At 36.0% G+C, this 17,274-nt stretch overlaps 1 protein-coding gene across 5 annotated transcripts in view; it reads left to right on the top strand.

Moving 5' to 3' along the window:
* Window positions 1-17,274, top strand: part of LOC113224964 (vacuolar protein sorting-associated protein 13B-like) — a 118,204-nt gene that overhangs the window by 60,150 nt on the left and 40,780 nt on the right. For all 5 annotated transcript variants that reach the window (XM_026454968.2, XM_026454967.2, XM_026454969.2 and 2 more), the window contains exon 4: window positions 12,823-12,943. In XM_026454968.2, coding sequence (XP_026310753.1) covers window positions 12,823-12,943 — 121 coding nt within the window. The remainder of the gene's footprint in view (window positions 1-12,822; window positions 12,944-17,274) is intronic.

Below are 17,274 nucleotides of genomic sequence, written 5' to 3'. Positions count from 1 at the left end.
TAATAAATGGTACTGGGAAAACTGGCTAGCCATAAGTAGAAAGCTGAAACTGGATCCCTTCCTTACACCTTATACAAAAATTAATTCAAGATGGATTAAAGACTTAAATGTTAGACCTAAAACCACAAAAACCCTAGAAGAAAACCTAGACAATACCATTCAGGACATAGGCACGGGCACGGACTTCATGACTAAAATACCAAAAGTAATGGCAACAAAGGCCAAAATTGACAAATGGGATCTAATTAAACTAAAGAGCTTCTGCACAGCAAAAGAAGCTACCATCAGAGTGGACATTCAGCCTACAGAATGGGAGAAAATTTTTGCAATCTACCTCTCTGACAAAGGCCTAGTATCCAGAATCTGCAAAGAACTTAACCCCATCAAAAAATGGGCAAAGGACAGACACTTAAAAATCCTCATCATCACTGGTCATCAGAGAAATGCAAATCAAAACCACAATGAGATACCATCTCACACCAGTGAGAATGGTGATCATTAAAAAGTCAGGAAACAACAGATGTGGAGAAATAGGAATGCTTTTACACTACTGATGGGAGTGTAAACTAGTTCAGCCATTGTGGAAGCAATGGGATAGATGGGTCAAATGGTATTTCCAGCTCTAGATCATTGAGGAATTGACCCATCTATCCCATTACTGAATATATACCCAAAAGAATATAAATCATGCTACTATAAAGACACAAGCACATGTGTGTTTATTGCGGCACTATTCACAATAGCAGAGACTTGGAACCAACCCAAGTGTCCATCAATGATAGACTGGATTAAGAAATGTGGCACATATATACCATGGAATACTATGCAGCCTTAAGAAAGGATGAGTTCATGTCCTTTGCAGGGACATGGATGCAACTGGAAACCATCATTCTGAGCAAACTGTCACAAGGATAGAAAACCAAACACCGCATGTTCTCGTGCATAGGTGGGAATTGAACAATGAGAACACTTGGACACAGGGTGGGAAACATCATATCCCTCTCCTGTCGTGGTTTGAGGGGCAGGGGGAGGGATAGCATTAGGAGAAATACCTAATGTAAATGATGAGTTAATGGGTGCAGCAAACCAACATAGCACGTGATACCTATGTAACAAACCTGCATGTTGTGCACTTGTACCCTAGAACTTAAAGTATAATTAAAAAAATCCATAAATTTTGGAATGCCTTGGACACAACAACAAGAACAACAACAAGAATCTGTAAGTATTATTTTTGCTAGTATTATCATGTATAATTTAACCCTCGTATCCTTTACTTCAATTCTTAAAATCTTTAAAATCTCAATTGGCATCAAAAGTACTATTGAGAAAATTCTTTTGTGCTTTACTGCAAATTTATCTGAAATACATTCTTTTCTTCTTATACACTGAATACTCCTGGAGTTTGTTGTTTTGGAATTACATATGATTAGAAGATATTTTCTGTTTTTTTCCTCCCATGCTCCCGTTGTTTTCCCATGACACTTTTAGATCTTTATCATATTGGCTAGATTTTGACTTTTACTTTTGCATATGTTTGGAAAAACATTTTATATTATGTAGCTCTTACATATATTATTTATTTTCAGAAATACTTATATTTTTCTTCTCCCTTGAGCCTCTGGAATCTTCTTCAGCCCATTTTCTTACAGATACTTCCTTTCCTTTTCTTTCTTTTATTAACCCTTTAGTCTTTCATTAGAACTGTTAAGGAATAACTGAAGAAATACCTTGTCTTCTTTGCAGTACTTTTGCCAAGCATAAATTTTGTACTTTTTTCTTCCCTAGCTGTTTTATAGATTTTCTTATAATTCAGACATATTTGTGGTCTGAACTTTTTGCCTTTTATAATGAAATCATTAGGTTACAAAGCATTTATAGGTTTTATAGTTTATTCTGTAAATGTTTTATAAAGACAGATGATTTAGTGTAGGGGTAATCAAAGTATGCCCCATGGGCTCACTGCCAGTTTTTGTAAATAACAGTTTTTTGGAGCACAGCCACTCTTACTTGTATAAATACTGTGTTTGGTTGCTTTCATGCTTCAGTGGCAGAATTGAGAAGTTGCATGTATTAGTCCGTTTTCACACTGCTATAGAGAACTACCTGAGACTGGGTAATTTATAAAGAAAACGTTTGACTCACAGTTCTGCATTGCTGGGGAGGCCTCAGAAAACTTACAATTATGGCAGAAGGCAAAGGGAAAGCAGGGCACATCTTATGTGGCAGCAGGGGTGGGGGGAATGCCACACTTTAAAAACCATCAGATCTCATGAGAACTCACTCCCAGCAGGTCCCTCATTTGATGTGTGGGAACTACAATTCTAGATGAGATTTGGATTGGTACACAGAGCCAAACCATATTATTTTGATAAAGCCTAAATGACTTGCAAGCCTAAAATATTTATTGTCTGGCCCTTTATAGAAAGTTTGCCTACTCTTATTTTAAAGTATATGATCATTTAAAAGTGACATTTAATTTGATTAAAATTAAAAGCATAAAATAATTTAAAAATTATATATATATATTTTTCTAGATTGTTATAGGAATTTGCATGTTGATAATTGCTAAAATTTAGAAAGCTTACAGTTACTGATGTCAAGGAGTTGACATTTTCAGTGTAGACAAGATAGTTATTGTGTATATTTACTTTGGCTTTATGTAGAAACACACAAGAAAGATGAAGTATTATTCAGTGTTAAATTAGCAGATATTTTGATAACATAATACCTACATAATTTGAGCCCTTAAATAAATGGAGTCAGGCTGGGTATGGTGGCTCACTCCTGTAATCCCTGTACATTGGGAGCCTGAGGTGGGTGGATTGCCTGAGCCCAGGAGTTAGAGACCAGCTGGGGCAACATGGTCAAACCCCATCTCTACAAAACAATACAAAAATTAGCTGGGCTTGGTGGCACACGCCTTTAGTCCCAGCTACTCTGAAGGCTGAGGCAGGCAGATGGATTGAGCGCGGAAGGTTGATACTGCCGTGAGCTGTGATCACACCACTGCCAGCCTGGGTGACAGAATGAGAGCGTCTCTCAAAAGAAAAGGAGTCATTTTGTGATTTTGAGACACAAGTACAAGTTAATAATGACATTTGTCAATTATTAGAGTATGTAGGTATCTAATAAATTATTAGAGTATGCGTGTATATATATACATTTTCTAATAATTTGTTATGTATGCATCTGTATACACAGGTATTTACACATGTCTAGACTTCACAGTAGATTGATCTGAGAATGACAGAATGATCTGCTATTACTGAGTAAATTATCATTACTATTCAGGGTTATGGTTCTTGGAAATTATATTCAGAATGGCCTAAGAGAGGTTGTTATATTTGGTGTGTTGAACTTGAGAAGGAAATTGGAAGAGTATTGGCAGAAAACTTGAGAGCGCATATAGTTTACTTTTAAAAAGATTCTAAATACATGTGAAAAAAATTCTCTTGCTCCCTTTTCCATGAATTTCTAATTGTTTTAATTAAATTAAAAAACATTTTTTAAATTAAAAAAGTTTTTTTAAAAAAAATTTAGGCAAGGTCTTGCTCTGTCCACATAGGCAGGGGTGTGGTAGCACAGTCACAGATCTCTGCAGCCTCAAACTGCTGGGCTCAAGCGATCCCCCCGCCACAGCTTCCCAAGTAGCTAGGGCTATAGGCATGCACCACCATGCCCAGCTAATTTTTTAATTTTTAATTTTTTGGTAGAGACTGGGTCTCGTGTTCCCTAGGCTTGTCTTGAAGTTCTGGGCTCAAGTAGTCCTCCTGCCTCAGCCTCCCAAAGTGCTGGGATTACAGGCGTCAACCAAAGCACTTGGCCCCATGAAATTTTTTTTAGTTCTTTGATTATCTTAAAATACGTGATTTGTTATATCCTGTTAGTAGGTTATTAACATCTTAAGGTACTAAGGAATTTTCTATCCAGTCAAATATTTTGAAGTGTTTTGGAATGGATGCATGAAATTTTTCTGTGAAAACTGTAATTCTTTATTTGTATTATAGTACAGTTTGGGAATTATATCCTGAGTTTTCTAGAACAGTCTTAATTTCATACTTACTGAAACTACAACTGCATGAGATTAAGTATTTGACTTCTTATGGCTGCCATGAAAGTAATGCTTGTTGCAAAATAATTCAGATGGTACAGAAGTAAATAAAATAAGTAGTAAAAGTTAATTTTTTTGTTTTTCTGGTACTCCCCTTCAAAGACATATATTATCTATAGGTTTCCTCTTCACTGACTGTCTACATTATCTTCTTTTCTCACATTTTATTTTTTAATTTTCTCCTGCATTCTGTATTTATTGTTCAAACTATCATGTCATTGAGTATTATTTCTAGATCTTGTAGGTGTGTTTCAGTCTTTATTATTCTTTTTTCTTTTGTCTCCTGTGTGTATTTTCAAATAGCCTGTTTTCAGTCTCACTAATTCTTTCTTCTGCTTAATTTTGCTGTTGAGAGATTCTGATGCATTCTTCAGTATGTTAATTCTAATCAGCGGTTGGCAGTAAGTTTTTTCTGCCTCCTTCAAAATTGGGGCTTCACTCTATTACTGGTTTTAAGTGTCGAGCTTGGTAACAGTCTCCCGTCTTACGTGACCATTTTGAGTTCTCTTTATTCCTTATCTGCCAGGTTTTGCATCTTTTGCATGGTGATGTGTCTTACTCAATCTGGCTAATGCTTTGAGCCTGGTTAAAATTTTTCTCTTTTTTATGTTATTGCTAGTGTTTCTTGTCCTCCCCCATCCTCAATGTTTTTATCTAGTCAGCCTTTATCAGAAGTATAAATCCTTTTTTCTTTTTATTGGAAATCTAAAAGCTTCAAATATAACTTTTTTTTAAGAGATGGGATCTGATTATGTAGCCCAGGCTGGCTGCCAACTCTTGGGTTCAAGCAGTTCTCCACCCTCAGCCTCCTGAGTAGCTGGGATTACAGGAACATGCTACAAAGCCCTACTTCAAATATCACTTGTACATCACTTGTATTTTAAATGAGTCCTAAATCTTTATATAACTGATCTCCGTTTCAATCTCTTCTAGTACACGTTCAGCTTTCCTGTACACATATATAATTGTATGTCATACGTTTACTAGAAATACTACCTATCAAAAATTGAATGTACTAGGTCGGGCACGGTGGCTCATGTCTGTAATCCCAGCACTTTGGGAGGCCGAGGCAGGCAGATTACTTAAGGTCAGGAGTTCGAGACCAACCCGGCCAATATGACGAAACCCTGTCTCTACTAAAAATACAAAAATTAGCTGGGCGTGGTGGCGCGCACCTGTAATCCCAGCTACTCGGGAGGTTGAGGCAGGAGAATTGCTTGAACCCGGGACGTGGAGGTTGCAGTGAGCTGAGATTGTGCCACTGTACTCCAGACTGAGTGATAGAGTGAGACCCTGTCTCAGGAAAAAAAAAAAAAAATTGAATTTACCATTTTACCTTAAATATCAGATCTTAAAAAAAAAAATCAGTTGGTAATTTCCTGGGTAGTGTAGAGCTTAGAGAGTAGTGTCATCCTATATGACTCATGGTCAAGCATCTGTTTTTCTGTCCTGAAATTTGCAAACCTCATTAGCATCAATTTGCAATGTTAGAGCAGACGTAAAAGTTACATTATATTCTTCTTTCTTTCTTTTTTTTTTTTTTTTTTTGAGACAGAGTCTCGGTCTGTTGCCCAGGCTGGAGTGCAGTGGCTGGATCTCAGCTCACTGCAAGCCCCACCTCCCGGGTTTAGGCCATTCTCCTGCCTCAGCCTCCCGAGGAGCTGGGACTACAGGCGCCCGCCACCACACCCGGCTAGTTTTTTGTATTTTTTAGCAGAGACGGGGTTTCACTGTGTTAGCCAGGATGGTCTCGCGCGGTGGCTCAAGCCTGTAATCCCAGCACTTTGGGAGGCCGAGACGGGCGTATATTCTTCTTTCTTAGGAGACTGAGAAGATAATAGTGTCATTAACTGAATTAGGGAATAAAGGGCAGGATTTTGGGGGAAACAATGGGAGAAGGGGAAAAAGGGGCTGAATCAGTTGCAGAGTTATGAGTTTTGTTTTAGACTTGTTCAGTTTGAGGTGCTCACATAAAAATTTTTTTTCTCAGTGCTACTTCCCTCATTATTTAATTTCTAAACTTTTATAATAATCTATTGCTGATGTTTCTGCTTTTGCTCTTGGCTAAATACTCAGAAGAGTCTTCTTCCTAAATGAAATGCTTCATCTTATTATTCTCTCATTCATAAGTTTCATTGGCTTGTTTAATATACAGAATAAAGTTTAAATTTCTTGGACGAATAGGCGCTCTGCCATTTGCCCTAGTTTCTTTTTACAGCTTGATATTTCACTGCTCTCTATTTAACCTAAATTGGGCCATCCATTATTTCAGTAAGGCATGTTACCTTTCTTGTTCAACCTTTCCTTTTTCATTCCTGCAGGGCACAATCTTTTCAAATCTCTTGTTCTTTGTGATGTTTTCCTGACTACTCAATTTCACTCTGATTTTTCCTTTCTCAGGATAAGGAAAGGTTAGGTTGGATAGGTTAGGAAAGGATGGGTTGTTAATACAGTATTGTACTTCTCAGTTACCTTTTCCTCATAGGGAGGCAGTAGGGCAAAGTGGTTAGGATTAGGCATTTAATAGCTGTGTGATTTTGAAGCATGTAATCTCTTTATGCCTTAGTTTCTTCATCTATAAAATGAGGATATTCTTGCATTCATAGAGTTGATTAGGAGGATTAAGAGAGATATGAACATAATGTCTTTAGCAGTATGTGACATATTGAAAGTGTTACAAAATTTTTTCTGTTTGTCTCTTTTTCATCCATCTCTGCCTTCTTTCTGTTTGTAAACCAAAAAGTATCTGAGACAAGTCTCAATTTAGAAGTTTATTTTGCCGAGGTTAAGGACAAACCTCAGGAGGTCCTGATAACGGGTGCCCAAGGTGGTCAGGCTACACCTTGGTTTTGTGCATTTTACGGAGACATGAGACGTCAATCAATATATATCGGATGTACATTGGTTTGGTCTGGAAAAGCAGGACAACGTGAGGAGGAAAGGGCTTCCAAGTAATAGGTGGAATCAAAGATTTGCAATTGGTTGAAAGAATTTATCTAAAGACCTGGAATTCACAGAAGGGAATGTCTGAGTTAAGATAAGGAATTATGGAGAACAAATTTCTTATTATGCACATGAAGTTTCCAGGTAGCAGGCTTCAGAAAGAACAGATTGTAAATGTTTCTTAATCACGTTTAAAAAGGTGCCAGACTCTTAGTTAATTCTCTCCTGCATCAGAGAAAAGCCTGGAAAGGGAAAGGGATTCTTTACAGAATATAGATTTTTCCCCACAAGAGACAGCTTTGTAGGGCCATTTCAAAATATGTATAAGGGTTATACTTTCATTTCTTTCAGGGCCTGTGATCTGTCATGTGATGTAATACTGGAGTCAGGGTGGAATTTGGTGTCTTATTGCTACAAAAAGTCTTAAGATTTCTGTTTTAATGTTAATACAGGTCAGTTGTGCCTGAATTTCAAAGAGAGGCGGGTATAATGAGGCATGTCTAACCTCCCACTCCCATCATAGCCTGAAGTAGTTTTCAAGGTTAAGTTTGGAATGCCCATGGCTTGAGGGGGGGGGTCCATTCAGATAGTTTTGGGGGCTAACAATTTTATTTTTAGTTTATGCCTATGCTCCACTTTTCTTAAGAGAAGCCCTACTTTTCTTATCCTTGAAATACTTGCTGCATGGTATATACATATATATATACATGTGCTCAGTAAAGGGAACTGCTATTTCTTTTTTCTTTGTGATGTATATAATCACTGATTAACTCCTTTTTTTTTTTGAGATGGAGTCTCTCTCTGTCACCCAGGCAGGAGTGCAGTGGCACGATCTTGGCTCACTGTAACCTCCACCTCCCTGGTTCAAGCGATTCCCCTGCCTCAGCCTCCTAAGTAGCTGGAATTACAGGTGCACAGTACCACGCCCGGCTAATTTTTTTGAAGTTTTAGTAGAGACAGGGTTACACCATGTTGGCCACACTGGTCTCGAACTCCTGACCTCAGGCAATCCACCTGCCTCCCAAAGTGCTGGGATTATAGGCATGAACCACCATGCCTGGCCTGATTAACTCTTAAATTACTAACTTTTTAATGTATACGTAGGTTTTGTTATTTGAGTAAATAGGTAAAATACTTAGATAAAGATATCTTCTATTTTACTACTTTTTTTTTTTCCTGAGGTGCCTAACACATACTTTACTTTGCTCGGACATCTGTTGCTGAGGGAAGTAGTATACAAGAAAACAAAGTACAGTTAAATGGATCTGTTCAATAACCCAATTCCCCCCAGTGAATTCTGGTAAAAATTAGATGGTAGAATGTGGTTTAGACTAGGGTAGTTCTGTATTTACTTTTTTTTTTTCCTCCCTGAATTTCTGCCTATTTCACCTTCTAAATCTTCGAGTGGATCTCACAGTTTCAATTCTATTGTTTAAAAATGGGAGAGGGAGGTGGCAATCTGATACACACCCACCAATATGAAGGAAAGGAATGTCATAGGTAGCAATAAAGAACAAATTTTTCCTAACATGTTTTGCTATTTCTCTGATAGATGTTCTGGCATAGTTTAATAGTTTGATCGTTCTGTGGCTGGAGCAATATCATGGGTCAGGGGCTATGTGGGTGAAAAGAAGGAAGAGGAGAGATGGCTAATGGTTGAGTCATCTGGGAAAATGGCTATGGTCCTTTTACTACGTAGCATGGGTCTCAGAGATTAGAAGAGAAGAGATTAGGAAAGCACACAGAAGTGTTCACAGTGAGTACAGTGATCTCCTTTATTATTAAAATGGGCCCAATGAATGTTCAGCTTTTAGTCATTCAGGTTAGTTATATCTTCCTTTGAGATGATCAAGTGAAAATAATACAAGGGAGGGTCATTTCTTTTTCCTTTTTCCAGCCTATCATAACCCCTGATTTCTACTCTTGATAGGAGAGAAGATGGAAGCAGCCTCCCTTGTGGACTAAAGTTGATGTGTGAAGAGATTGGTGTCATACATTCCTCTTTATTTAAGCATGCTTGATATCTATATATGTGTGTGTGTGTGTGTGTGTGTATATATATATATATATATATATATATATTTATGACTAAAGCTAAGGTTTTAAATATTGCTCTTAAGGTAGAGTTGAGTCAGATTTCTATTTTTACCATGAAACTTAGTGAATGTGTTTTCCCTGGCTCTCTCTTGTGCTCTCCAAGTGTACCTTTGAGTAAATGACTTTATTTAGCTTTCTGACATTGAAGTGTGCAGTGTTACTCTCAGAGATTCTTTATTGCATCTGGCAGTTATCATTGTACTTGCTACTGGAGAGGATAGAGGTGAATGTTCCTAAGAACCTTGTAGCAGTTCATTTCTAAGCCCTTTTGGTGACCAGAGTTGACAGGTGAGTCTTAGTTCTTTTCTGCTTGCGAAGTTTGGTGCCACAGGGTTGAGCATAAAGTACATCACCTCTTAGTTTCACTATTCATTTTCTCCTTCTTCAGCTCTTTCCTGCATCTTAACTTCTTGCTCTGTAATTTTAGACAAGGACTTGAATAATTTAGTTACTTGTTTTCAGTTTTATTCTCAATTTTATTCACACTATTGTGAATCTGGGAGTTGATGGTTTTCTAGTTTTGGTTGCCTAGCCCTATGAGGGACAGGGAGAAAAGTGTGCAACATGAACTCATGATCTGTCAGTATGAAAGTAATGGTCTATTTACATGCAGTGTTTGCCACACATTTTTCCTCTGTTAGGAACTTTTGTAAGGAAATGACATTCTTGCTTGTTTCATGAGGAGCAAATGGCAGTATTTTCAGAAATAGCTATGTGGTCCCCAAGAGAAAACATTCTTTGGCCATGAAATATACTTACCAGACATTTTGGAAAAAGTTGCAACCTAAATAAGATATAACTGTAATGTGTTTGGTGTTAAAAATTATCTTAAAATATTTTAGCTAGTATTTTTGAGAACAGAGTTTCTTTTATTAGTAATTAAAGCTTTCAATGAATGAAAACTGTGTAATAGTCCACAGCGATGCCTACTGGTTAAAAGCAGATGATGAATTCAAAACTAATGGAAATAATTTCAGTCTTAATAGTAAATATTATAATTATTCTTATTTGGCTTTATTTTTATTTAATTTGATTGGGGCATGATTTGAATGGAAACTCACTTTTATTTGATACGACTAAAATGTAATTGAAATGAAAACAAGTTCAAATCATTGAAAGGATTAATTTCTAATTATAGTGTATACATTGTCAAAGTTTCCTAACCATGATTAAGAAAGAAGTGTTTACGTGTTTGGTAATGTTTGGTTTATAGTATATATTCCTGTGAGTACCATGATTAATGCTCATTTTTTGAGCACACAAAAATTTCAGGTTTTTAAAATAAATTTTGTTTAGGCAAATAAGGTTATTTAGTTTGTTTTTCTTTTGAATAATAAATACATGTAGTTTGCAGGGAAGGTTTATTCACTTTTTTTTTTTTTTACAAAAATTTGAAAATTCATCCTTTTCATTTAATCCCATTTTGCTGCTAATAATTTTTTAAAAATAGAGTAAAAATAACTTGTTCTTTCTTTTGCTTTAAAATGTTTGTCATCTCACATATGCCAGATTTATTGGACTGCAGTAGTTTTAGTGCATTTTGGCTGGAATGTTTATTATGACATCACCATAATCTATATACAGTATGTGATTTCAGATGGTTTCAGTGTTAAATATTTTCATAATTATGCTAGTTTTGGCAGTTCACTTGGAACTTTTTCACATCTCTTTAATGAACATGTTTTACTTCTGGGCTTTTGAGACAACCATATGTTTCAAAAATTAATAATGTGCTTTCAATGTTAATGTTGTGCAGAAGTGTATGACTGTGGACATTTTTAAGGATTTAAGTTGAACTAAAAGTAATTACAGTAAGGCTTTATTCACGGTAGTAGTCTTTTGGTATTTAAGACCGTAACATCCCCCAAATGACAGAAGGTATCTTTATGAAGATTGAATAGTAAAGTTATTTTGTGGAATGAAACCTGTGGTGTTTGTTTTTCATTAACTTAAAATGAACATAAGTTTGTGAGAAAATTTTCACTGTTGTTTATGGTTGCAAGTCTTTTTGTTTGTATGAAGTTTCAAACAAACTTTTTTCTAATGTATCACTACCATCTGAAGCCATGCTATTTTGTAAAACATCATTTATTGTATATTTCTCTTAGTGTGATAGTGAATAAAAATTTTCTTAAAGAGGTCTTATTATCATTCTTATTTGCCTCTAGTACCCTGTTAGTTTGGTAAACTAGTGATGATTATTCATCACTATAAAATAGTGTTATTATTGATTAATGAATTCATGGTACGCAGTGCACTCTCAGCTACCCTTTGTAAAATTGGTATCTTTGATCTCTCACTCCACATATGCATTTTTACTTCAAGCAAAAATGTATTCTTTTATCCTCAAAAAAGGAATAAGAAGTTAGTTGCCAGATGATTTTCCCTCATGTTACTACTCCACCTATTTTCTCTTTGTAATGCCTATCTTTGTGAAAGAGCAGTTTATTTTTATTGACCCCACTGTAATTTCTCATTCACTCTGAGCTACTCATTTACTGCTCCCAATTCTCTCTCTCTCTGGGAACTGCTAAATCTCCTTTCTAATAGGTTAGTGGCAGCCTCCTCCTAATTACCAAATCCTAAAACAGGCCAACTAGAATGAGGACTGAGAATATCTCTATAGTTGTTAACATTACCCCATTTTTATTGAAAGATCTGTGCCTTTAACTTCTTCCATCTTAGATACTGTATACTCTGGCCTTATTTGACTAATCATCATTCTTTATATGTGCTACATATGTTGATACTGTTTTGCTTTTACTTATGGTTCCTCCCTCCACACCTCATTTAGCCCCCGTCTAAACCTAAAACATTTCCACATTTAATTTTGAATGGCCTGATCTTTCTAGTTCTTCCAAACAGAATGACTCTTTTTATGCTCCTTATTACTTAAAAACAAACAAAAGTATTGCTGTTGTAGAATTAGTTATATATGTGTTTGATAGATTGTGAAGTCCCTAAGGACAGGTTACAAAGATAAATATATCTAATTTATCCTTGTAAATCCAGCAATTGGCATGTAAGAGCATTATATAAATGTTGAATCAGGACAGGAAAAAAGTACTCATTTGCAGTTATAAATAAAGGGATAAATTTCAAAAATACATATAATTTATTTGTTTCTGTTACTCATATTGAAACCCAGTTAAAACTTATACCTAACATGAATGATAATTTAGTATACATTGTTTAGTAGGATGGAGAGGATTATAAGAGTGATTAAGATTAATCATTAAAGATGACCAAGATAGCTTGGATTGAAAATAGTGTTTTAACATATAAACAACAAATAGGGGAAAAATTAAGAACCTTTTTATTTATTTTGCACTTACATAGAGATGGATGTTGTTTAAAAGCTTTCATTAAGTAATTTTTTCTTTTGCTAGAGCCATAAATAAGAATTCTTTGGAGACTGTCAAGTAGTTTGTTTTGATATCAGCTAAAGAAAGAAGAATTTATAGTTTTAAACTACTAGTTATTAATTTTTTTAAATGCTGTTTGAGAATGCAAATTATGAAAATTGGTTATGTAGTTTTTAGAGCTAAAAATAAAATTATGTTGATCTTTCTCCTGTGGCTACCATAAACTGCATATATTAAAATTTTTTTTCTTAATTGTTGAATATGATTGATGGTTTTCTTTTTCTTTCTTTAAAATAAAAATAGGATGACCATGAAAGCTGTGGTTCTAATTCCACAAACCGTAGTACTACTGAGAACACAAAATCATCAATCAAACCACGGAGAATTCAGCAGGCTGCTCCTACAGATCCTGACTTACCACCAGGTAACTTCTAACGGGATCGATAAAATCAAATTTCAATTTTTGTCCGGGCATAGTGGCTCATGCATGTAATCCCAGTGCTTTGGGAGGCTAAGGTGGGTGGATCACTTGAGGTCAGGAGTTCAAGACCAGCCTGGCCAACATGGTGAAACCATGTCTCTACTAAAAATACAAAAATTAGCCGGGCGTGGTGGCATGCACCTGTAATCTCAGCTACTCCGGAGGCTGAGACAGGAGAATCACTTGAACCCGGGAGGCAGGGGTTGCAGTGAGCCGAGATCGTGCCACTGCATTCCAGCCTGGGTGACAGAGTGAGACTCTTGTCTCAAAAAAAAAAAAAAAAAAAAAAAATTGATCATTGTTTTAGTCCTTTGTAGAATATATATTTTTAGTATAATAAAACTTTTAAGCTGTATGTGCATGTGTACTTGTGTGTGACTTCAGAACAAATTGGGTCTAGAGCCTTCACAAATGGGTTTCATTCAAATTTTGATCCTCTTTTGCAGTAAGTTGTTCTTTGAGTTTCTTTCTTACAGTTTAAGCAAAAGACTAACAGTCTCTTTGTTCCCCTTGTGTCTTGATAACAGAGAAAAGACACTAGATTATTCTGAGTTTCTGGAAGTGCTAAAATTCACTAATGGAATCGCAGAATTTTGTAACTGAAACAGACCTTATATATCATCTCTTTTATTTCCTGAAGTTTTTATTTAGGTGGGACAGTAGTGGGTTGCATATTTCTTCGTAAACATTTAAAGAAAAAAACTGATCATCACATGTCAGCTCTGTGGCCAAGATGTATTGCTGCCTTTTTACAGTTAGGAGTTGTTTATCAGTCACTTCTGTTTTGATTTTATTTATTAGTGACTCCTATTTTTGTGAGATATATTAGACATTGATATATAGTTGTTTTCTGTGCCGAAGTTTTATAAGCTTTCTGCTCCTCTCATTACTTTTTGGCAGTCTTTTGGCACCACTTACTTGTAAAAGGCTAGAATTAGGTATATCATTTTATAGACCCCTTCCTTCAAATACATGTCCTAAGTTACATTTGAATTGAACACTGTTAACTAGTCTATAGTGACATTAGTACTGATGCTTTGTGTTCTTCAGAACTCTATTTAACAGGTCTTTGTTATCCATCTGGATTCTGGATAGATTAATTGTTATAAGCTGGAAAAGGTGTCAGAAGATGTATTACTTCTAAATGTTTCTATTTGTGCTTAGAGTTGTGTGATGGTTCCAGAATTTTTAAAACTTTTTCTTAATAACTCCTTGTGAAAAATCCTGAGAAATTAAATTAAATTATGAATTAAACTGTAAATGTTCTTTTTAAACGGGCAATCCTTTTGTCCCTCCAAATTTATGATTACATATTTTCTTAAGAGTTCTATAGCAGCTTGTGTATAGAAGCATTGAGGTCTCTCTCTCTCAATGTCCTGGCAAAGAATAATCAATTGTAGGTTTAATTGTTGGCTTGTTTTATATTTTGCTTTTCCTAAGAAAACACAAAAAAATTAAAGCTGTTGTCAATTGTTGATTTCATAGTAACCTTCTATGGGGTAACCTGCATGTACTCAAAATAGGTCCCAGACTTTTAATGATTCTTTATTGTCTGTATTAGAATTTAGACTGTTATTCAGAATTGGGAGAATTGGCCTATTTTTGTGGCACAAAACATGAAATCATCAATATAACATAAAACATTCTTTTTTTTTTTTTTGAGACCCAGTCTCACTCTGTGGCCCAGGCTGGAGTGCAGTGGTGTGATCTCAGCTCTCTGCAACCTCTGCCTCCTGGGTTCAAGCAATTCTTCTGCATCAGCCTCCCAAGTAGCTGCACCACCATGCCCAGCTAATGTTTGTAGAGACGGGGTTTCACCATGTTGGCTAGGCTGGTCTTGAACTCCTGGTCTCACGTGATCCACCCGCCTAGGCCTCCCAAAGTGCTGGGATTACAGATGTGACCCACCACGCCCGTCCTAAAACATCCTGTTTTTAGTAGCATTTAACAGAATTGTGTTCTACCTGAACTACTTGAGGTAGTTTTTAGATTAGCATGTGCCTTTCTACCTTTACCTAACAGGAGGCCTCATAGTCTCTTTTACGCTGACATAAATCACAGTTAAGAAGTAACTGAAGCTGTTGGCCAGTAACTGGGTGGCGGAGCAGCTAAACTTAATTTTGCCAAAAGTAACAAAAAAAGGGATAATTTGAGAATCCAGTTGGATAATAGTAAATCATGTCATTATTTAAAGGTTAACTCGTATGGTTATTTGAGGAGTCTTTTCAGGCAACCTTATCCTTCTTGGGAATTATATTAATTACAGTTCTTTCATGGTAGAGATAAATTCCTGCTTTTGAAATTTTGTGGGGAGGTTATTTCTCCCAGCATCTGTGTTTACAGTTTTGCAGTTTGGGCATTTGTATAAATCCAGAGATGATTTTTGAGAGGTTTTCCTGTTGGCAATAGACAGTTGTTTTAATCTTTTGAAGAATAGGTGGTTCTCTATTAGGAAAAGAATATAACATCCAGCATCTGCTTGGCAATCTCTGTTCTTGGCATCTAGAATAGTCTTTTTCAAACCAAGGATCCTGACCAGTTAGTTTATTGTTAAAACACTTTAGTGGGTCATGGCAAGCATTTAAAACTATATGGCATTGAATAGAAAGTCACATAGCATGTTTGCTTATATTAAAACTTAATAATATTTCAAGAAAGTATATGAATGTATGTACTTGTGCTGGGTTACAATGTAATATTTCTTACTGGGCGAGGGTTAAGAGTTTGGATCTGACTGATTTGAAGCAAACATTTTCTTTCAGTTAATGTTATATAGGCCAAGAACTTTACTGTTAATAACAGCTTATTAATATTGTCATTAATAACTGTTTATTAATAACAGTAAAGTTTTAAATTGTGGGCTTAGTACCTCCTGTAAGACATGCTGACAGTTTCTACTTAGAGAGTTTAAGTGTATTGCATTCATTCATTCATTCATGCATGCATGCATGCTTCTTCAGTGCCTTCTGCATTTTATTTCAGTGTAAAATGAGACCACTTCTAAACTGGATACCTGGGTTACTCAGTTCTGTACTCTCTGAATTATATACCCTTCACTTTTATTGAAGTACTTTATAAAAAACTTCAGTTGCTGGGCTGTTTCTACATGTCTCTAAAATGGCTTTAAAGGACATTTTAATTTTTGAAAAATTTAAGTTATTTTAATTTTTTAAAAAGTTTAAAGTCATTTAGTTTTTTTCATCATCTCTTAATTAACTGTTATTTTTTTCGAAGTAGTTACTCGTTTAAAAAAAAAAATCCCTACTTTTTTTGCCTGCTAGAGGAAGCTCAGAGACAAATTTTATGTTCCATTGTATAGCTTCAGCTGTCTTGGTATTGTCATATAATTATCTCTTTCCTTTTCCTTTCTCTTTTTCTCAGTGTGTGTGTGTGTGTGTGTGTGTGTGTGTGTGTGTACAATGGTAAATCATTTTGTTATTTAACGGTTAAGTCATACGGTTATTTGAGGACTAATTTTTGGCAGCCATATCCTGCTTCGGAATCATATTACAGTTCTTTCATGGTAGAGATAATTTCTCTACCACACACTTTAATAGAAATATTTAGGGTACAGTTAAACTAAAATCCGTGTTGCCCACTGGGTGAGAAGATATGACTTAGGCTTTTTTTTTTTTTTTCCGAGATGAAATCTCACTCTGTCGCACAGGCTTGAGTGTAGTGGCATGATCTTGGATCACTGGAACCTCCGCCCACCAGGTTCAAGAGATTTTCCTGCCTCAGCCTCCCGAGTAGCTGGGATTCCAAGCGTCTGCCACCATTCCCAGCTAAGTTTTGTATTGTTATTAGAGATGGGGTTTCACCATGTTGGCCAGGCTGGTCTCAAACTCCTGACATCCGGTGATCTGCCCACCTCGACCTCCCAAAGTGCTGGGATTACAAGTGTGAGCCACTGTGCCTGGCTGTGACTTAGTCATCTTTGATTGTCATCATCTAGCACAGGGGTTAGCAAACATTTTCTGTAAAGGGTCAGTCAGTAAATATTTTAGGCTTTGCAAGTGATATGTGCTGTCACAGCTGTCTCTTCTCATGTAGCATGAAACTAGCTATAGATGATTAATAAAATTATGAATGTGGCTGTGTTCCAATAAAACTTTATTTATAAAACCAGATGGCACAGGCCTTCTTTTGCTGGCCCCTAATCTACAGTGACATCTGGTTCGTAATAGTCATTTACATGTCTGAACCATACAAAATCATGCAGAATTTTCCTCAGGCTTGCGTAATTAGATTTATGGTCACTGAAATTTGGAATA

This window comes from Piliocolobus tephrosceles, chromosome 7, assembly GCF_002776525.5.
Source record: "Piliocolobus tephrosceles isolate RC106 chromosome 7, ASM277652v3, whole genome shotgun sequence".
Classification (NCBI taxonomy): Eukaryota; Metazoa; Chordata; class Mammalia; order Primates; family Cercopithecidae; genus Piliocolobus; species Piliocolobus tephrosceles.
The sequence above is the reverse complement of the archived record's forward strand: the minus strand, read 5'-3'. Positions and strand labels throughout refer to the sequence as shown.